General features: G+C 49.9%; 1 protein-coding gene across 14 annotated transcripts in view; it reads right to left on the reverse strand.

Annotated features, from left to right (window-relative positions):
* The window catches only part of GRK4 (G protein-coupled receptor kinase 4), a 95146-nt gene extending 88926 nt beyond the window's left edge, over positions 1 to 6220 (reverse strand). For 4 of the 14 annotated variants that reach the window (XM_053217695.1, XM_053217694.1, XM_053217685.1 and 1 more), the window contains exon 1: positions 5487 to 6155. In XM_053217695.1, the coding sequence (XP_053073670.1) occupies positions 5487 to 5538 (52 nt within the window). In that variant the 5' untranslated portion in view covers positions 5539 to 6155. Of the gene's footprint in view, positions 1 to 4493 lie in introns of all 14 variants that reach the window. The other 10 variants (XM_053217690.1, XM_053217689.1, XR_008296449.1 and 7 more) reach the window with 9 other exon arrangements.
* Between the last annotated feature and the right edge of the window lie 65 nt (positions 6221 to 6285).

Here is a 6285-nt window from a genome sequence, read left to right on the forward strand (position 1 = left end):
TTAAATTCACAATGAAATAAGAACTACTCACCACTTCGAAGTATGGAGCCAACTGACATTCCAAAAATTGAATAAAATCTCAATTTCTGTTCCAGGAATCCAGACTACTTCCAGATCACTAGTCTAAAAAGACAGCTTGGTTTGAAGCCTTAATTTCTGGTTATCACCAGTATTGAAAGAATTCCTGAGATGTGCTCTTTTGTCCCCAGTCATCAGTTGGCATTTGTAGAGCTGGGAGCTAGCACAGTGCTAGATGCTGGTGACACAGAAAGGGACACCCAAGCTGTCCTGAATCAGCCCAGTGCAGTAACAGCTCATCCTGGGCATGGCAGTGGCACAAAAGATGGAATGATCAAGTCTCTTGCAGGAGTGTCGAAGTTTCCAGAAAAGACACCCGAGCCAGAACATGAAGGAAGAACAAGACTTCACCGGGTAGGAAGGCATCGAGTAGTCACATACACTTAGCAGCAAATGGACAAGGAGAGAAGAGCAGGTCACTGAGGTCAGGTAGGACCCTGTGGGCCATGATGCACTAAGGGGTTTATACTTGACCCAGAATGGAGGTCTAAGGCCAAATTCTAAACAGAAGATTAAGAGAACAAATCTGTGTTTTAGAAAGAGTGTTCTAGCAGCACTGGGGATGATAAAAGGGGAAAAAAGCCTGGAAATTCTTGCCCTCAGTCAATTGAAGAGGTATAGAAGACCATCAGGGTGAGGGGTGGGGGGTGGGGGTGGTGTCTAGGTGAAAATAGAGACAAAGAGACAGACATGAGAAATAACAAAGGTCAAGGATAAATGAGATTCAAGCACCTCCAGCATGGAAGAATTTAGGAAGAGGAAAGCTACGCTTTTGGGAAATCTAAGAATGAGAACAGACTACAGGCAAAGAGCCAGGTTCAAGGTCAGTTAACACAATTGCACATTAAAGTACCAGTTCTTCATTATGACACTGGACAGAACAACAAAATCTACAACCACAACTACTACTATTTACTGAGCACTTTCTGAGCGCCAAGCACTGTGCCACATTATCACAAGCAATCCTCTAACCTTGTGAAGTAGAATTATTATCTGTCTGGTTTTATGGGTTAGGAGAATGAAGGATAGGACTAGCTGAAATAATGCCCTTAAAGAATTTAGCATGCTGCCTGGACAGAGCAAACCCTCACTAATGTTAGCTATCATTATCAACCACTAGTCTCTAAGCAAGCTGGGAACACACTTTATTCCTTCCAAGTCCAACCAATCCTTTTGTTTTCAACATGAAATTTCACCCCCTCTTTCTTGAATTTAGCAAAATAACAAATCAACCCCTTAATCTCCAATTGTTTACCAAGTACCAATTATATGGCCAGCCAGCACTGAAAGGGATAAAAAATGAAGGTAAGAGCTATGCCCTGCCCATACAAAGATTGCAAATTAGCTGGGAAAAGAATCATTGACTATGCTGTTGTGAACCCCAAGTTCCAAATTTCCAAAGGGCAGAGAACGCCCCTGAGCTGGAAGAACAGAGCAAGCTACAAAGAGGAAGGCAAACTGGATTCTGAAGGGTAGAAAGAATTGAGCAAGAAAAAAGCAAGAAGGGCCGACTGCACACGTTGGAATGGTAAGCATTCAAGAACACGTCCAAATGAATACAAAAGTTATTTTTTACAACAAAAATGCGTTAAGTAGCTCTTGGGTGTGGGATCAAATTAAGTGCAATGAAGGAAACACAAATATTGGCCACTATACCTCTGGAATCAAAGGGTTTATAAGCTATTTCCAGAGATTCCTTGCAACCAAAATCCTGGGGAGCCTCAACAAGGGCATAAATGATAACAGGGATGGGGTGCCCAACTTCGGCTCAGGTCACGATCTCACAGTTCATGGGTTCGAGCCCCGCATCGGGCTCTGTACTGACAGCTCAGAGCCTGGAGCCTGCTTCAGATTCTGTGTCTCCCTCTCTCTCTGCCACTCCCCAACTCGTGCTCTGTCTCTCAAAAATGAATAAACGTTAAAAAACATTAAAAAAAATGATAACATTAAAAAAATATTAACTATGCGTCAGATGCTAAAAAAACAACTGGTAAATAACACTATCATCTGAAATCAGAATGGAATTGCTATATAAAAGGCCAAAATCCACATTAAACATACATATATTTTATTCTTCCCTCTCTATTTACGCTGTCAGTTCCTCTAAGAGAAAATGGGGCGGATGTCTCTTTATAAGTATGACGTAAACAATTTGAGGTTACCGTTTAGAGCTATGAAAGGTCACAAATTGCCTAACAGATGTATTACATAGGAAAAAAAATCCTAAAAGTTGGGGGCGGGGGGGAAGCAGGGATTCTGTGTTTTATTTTATTAACAGTATGATCATTTTCTACCTTTTTTTTTAATGTTTATTTTTTTGAGAGAGAGACAGAGTGTGAGTGGGGGAGGCAAAGAGAGAGGGAGACACAGAATCCGAAGCAGGCTCCAGGCTCTGAGCTGTCAGCGCAGAGCCTGATGCAGGGCTCAAACCCACAGGCCGTGAGATCATGACCTGAGCGGAAGTCGGTTGCCCAACCGACTGAGCCACCCAGGCACCCCCATTTTCTGCCTCCTTAAAGTGTGCTGGCAGAGTGACAAACCACTTTGTCGATGTAGCTTTATCTCCCAACATTCCTGAAAAGGAGGAACAGTTTTAACAAATCCTCTGTTTTTTTTTTTTTCTTTTAAACAAATCTGTTGGAGACCAGAAAAAGACATTGAATTTCTTTGAAACAAATCGAGAAAACGGCCTCACTCATACTATTAAGCCAACAGTGTAATTCCCAAGGCCAACATATAACTGCTCTGCTACGTACACTCCTTTCAAACGTTAACTTTCTAATGCGTGCGCCAGAAACACGAGGAACCAGCCATGAACACACATGTCCAAGAAGACCCTTGCTAGGAGACAGTCTAGGAGCTTCTAAAGCAAATAAGCTGCTTTGACTTGGAAGAACAGCCCTCAGTTATAACCAACACTCAGCATATAGTCCTGTATTTCTGATATTTCATATTCAACTTCTCTGAGCATCAACCACACTGACAGAATGACTCTTTCTGAACACAGGAGTAAGCACTATCTGCTGACAGGGCAGACCCTGTAAGAATCACACACGACGGCTTAATACTTTAAGGAACAAAATTTAAAACTCTTTTGAAAGTACGCAGTCCTAGGCTTTATGGCAGGAAATACTGGTTTTAAGTATTCAGCACTTACAAAGCCCTTATATTCACCTCATCACCTAACCTCTACAGCACCGTAAGGAAATCTGCTCGATATAACAGTCCATTTTTGTACATTATACTCAAAGATGACGGTACAATGGAAAAAAACAGGTTTAGTATGGGTTTCCACAGATCCAGATTTCCACGGATCATGGTTCACCTTTTTTTTTTTTTAACGTTTATTTTTGAGAGAGACCGAACATGAGCCGGGGGAGGGGCAGAGAGAGAATGGGAGACACAGAATCCGAAGCAGGCTCCAGGCTGCAAGCTATAAGCACAGAGCCTGATGTAGGGCTCGAACTCACAAACCGTGAAATCGTGACCTGAGCCGAAGTCGGACACTCAACAGACTGAGCCGCTGGGGTGCCCGGGATCATGGTTCGCTTCTATGACCAATCTGGAGTTCAAAGTGAGAAACACGAAACACAATCAAATGCTCCACTGAAACGTACTGCTCTCAGGGACTTCCCGCTGCCTTAACAGAAAAATAAGACCCACTTTCTTCCCACCCATCTTCACTCTTCAAAATAATGCAAGTTAGGGGCACCTGGGTGACTCGATTGGTTAAGCGTCTGGCTTCAGCTCAGGTCACGGTCTCATGGTTTGTGAGTTTGAGCCCCTTGTCCAGCTCTGTACTGGCAGCTCAGAGCCTGGAGCCTGCTGCAGATTCTGTGTCTCCTTCTCTCTCTGCCCCTCCCCCAGTTGTGCTCTGTCTCTCAAAAATAAATAAATGTAAAAAAAAAATTTTTTTTAATAATGCAAGTTAGCACACAAAAATATGTGAGAAAATGAAGTTCCTGTTTTCAACTCTTAATATGAGAAACACTTTACAAAACAAAAAATTCACTACTTCTTAATTCTGGATCCTTCTACGTAAACCTAACTTAGGTATCTAATTCTCTGCACCTGTCACTCTTACTTCACGAACTCCTGTTGACCGTTTCTGGGTTGTCTCCACTGAGTTGAGAGATCAGGCACTTTCTGATGAAGCTCTTTCCTCTTAAAAAACACTTAGGACACAAATGGGAAAGAGGAGAGCATTAAAAAGGAAACAAAACCCAAAGATCTGAAATAGCTGTATTCCACATTAAATTCTCTCACAGAACGTTATTCGCTATTTCAATCACAAGGTGAGTTTATTGATGTTTCCCAACAAGCATCCCAAGTGACCAGGAGGACCACTTCACGGACCCGTGCGCCCAGGATGGGACTCCAGCCCTGGGAGACTGTGCACAGCACCCCTTCCATACCATCTTCACTCCGGAGTCGTGGCCAATGCGGTCCCTCCGGCGGCCATTTCCCGCCATCGCGCACAAACACCAAGCACCTGCTCCGTCACCCACTCGGCAGGAGCAAAGGGGCTGCAGAACCGCAGGTGGGTAGTTGTGTCGCCAGCTCTCCACTCTCTCGGGAGGCACGAGAAGGACGGTCGGGGCCAGGGCCATCTCTGAGCAAAAGGGCTGGGTCAACTGTGCCTTTTCGTGGATATGAGGCTGGATTCGTACCAAACTGTGGAATCCGCCACCACGTCCTGCCTGGTAAAACCCACTCCACACACCACGAAGCCTCAAAACCAAAAAGCTACGCTAAAATAACAGTCCAGGGGCGCCTGGCTGGCTCAGTCGGCTGAGCGTCCGACTTCGGCTCAGGTCATGATCTCGCGGTCCGTGGGTTCGAGCCCCGCGTCGGGCTCCGTGCTGACCGCTCAGAGCCTGGAGGCTGATTCGGATTCTGTGTCTCCCCCTCTCTCTGCCCCTCCCCCACGCTCACTTTGTCTCACTCTGTCTCTCAAAAATAAATAAATGTAAAATAACGGTCCAAAAAGACTAATGGAAGGTTCTCGCTTAGGGTCGTTAACAGGATTGTCTTCTTTGTCCTTTAAAGACCCCAAAGGCACGGCTGTTTCTCGCCGGCTTCACTCGGTGGTCTGGCTTCCTCCTCCCAGGACAGGACCCCGCTAGCCTGTGCTGACGCACTGGAGGCGGCAGGACGGAGCAGGTTCACACCGACAAGAGTGGGGCGCAGGCTACCGTTACTTGGGCCCACAGCTGCTGAGAGGGGTGCAGGGCGGCGCGCAGAGCAGCCTAAGGCACCCAAGCTGACACCTCGCTGTCTGGCCGGTGCGAATAGTGCGACCGAGCGGACGGTGGCTCGGGGCTTTGCGGGGATCGGGATTCCCGGTCAGGGTCGGGCTCCTCGGAGGATCTGAGTTTGCGGGGCGTCGGGCGCCCCTGTGCACCCACCTTGGCGCGCTTTCAGCAGCAGCGTGTTGGCCAAGAGGTTCTCAAGCTCCATGGCCCCTAGCCGCCGCCGCCGCCGCCGCCGCCGCCGCCTCCGCCGCCTCCGCCGCTGCCGGGCTCGGCGTGTGCGAGGGGGAAGGGGAGATGGAGAGGGCTCTGGCGCCTCCGGGCATCGCTCGCAGGACGCCACCCGCTCGGGAGGGTCCACAGAGGGCCCGGGGGAGCTGCCCCGCCGCCGCCGCCGCTCCAGCTGTCGCGGCTCCGGCTGCTGCCCCTCCAGCCGCCGCCGCCGCCACGGCCACCAACCGCTTTGCTGCCTCCGAGACCGCCCGCGACGCCGCAGCTGCTTCGGAAGCTGCTGGCGCCGGCCCGGGAAGCCCTTGCCCTCGCGGCCCGGGCTTCCAGAGGGCGAGTTGCTGGGGCGAGGGGAGCTGGCAGCCCGCCTACCGCCGGAATCTGCGGTCACCTTCCCCGCGCCGGGGCCCGGGCTCTCGGCCCCATCGCCCGAGTCTGGCAAGGGCAACGCTCTCCTCAGGGCCCGGCTCCCCAGCCGCCCAGAGTCTCCGCCGAGCCCCACCCCAGGGAGGGGCTCAGTGGCCGGGGCTCCCCGCCCCCCCGGCGGCGACGGCTACGGCCGCCGCCGCCGCTACCCACTCTCACAGCGGCCGGTTCCCTCCAACGGCTTCCCAGAAGAGGGAGCTCGGGTGCACCTCTCGCCGCGGTGCGGCGCCGCGCAGGGCAGCAACGCTCCCAGAAGGCCGCGCGCAGGGAGGAAGTGGCGGGTCGGGAGAGCGTGGCCTGC

This window comes from Acinonyx jubatus, chromosome B1 (assembly GCF_027475565.1).
Source record: "Acinonyx jubatus isolate Ajub_Pintada_27869175 chromosome B1, VMU_Ajub_asm_v1.0, whole genome shotgun sequence".
Classification (NCBI taxonomy): domain Eukaryota; kingdom Metazoa; phylum Chordata; class Mammalia; order Carnivora; family Felidae; genus Acinonyx; species Acinonyx jubatus.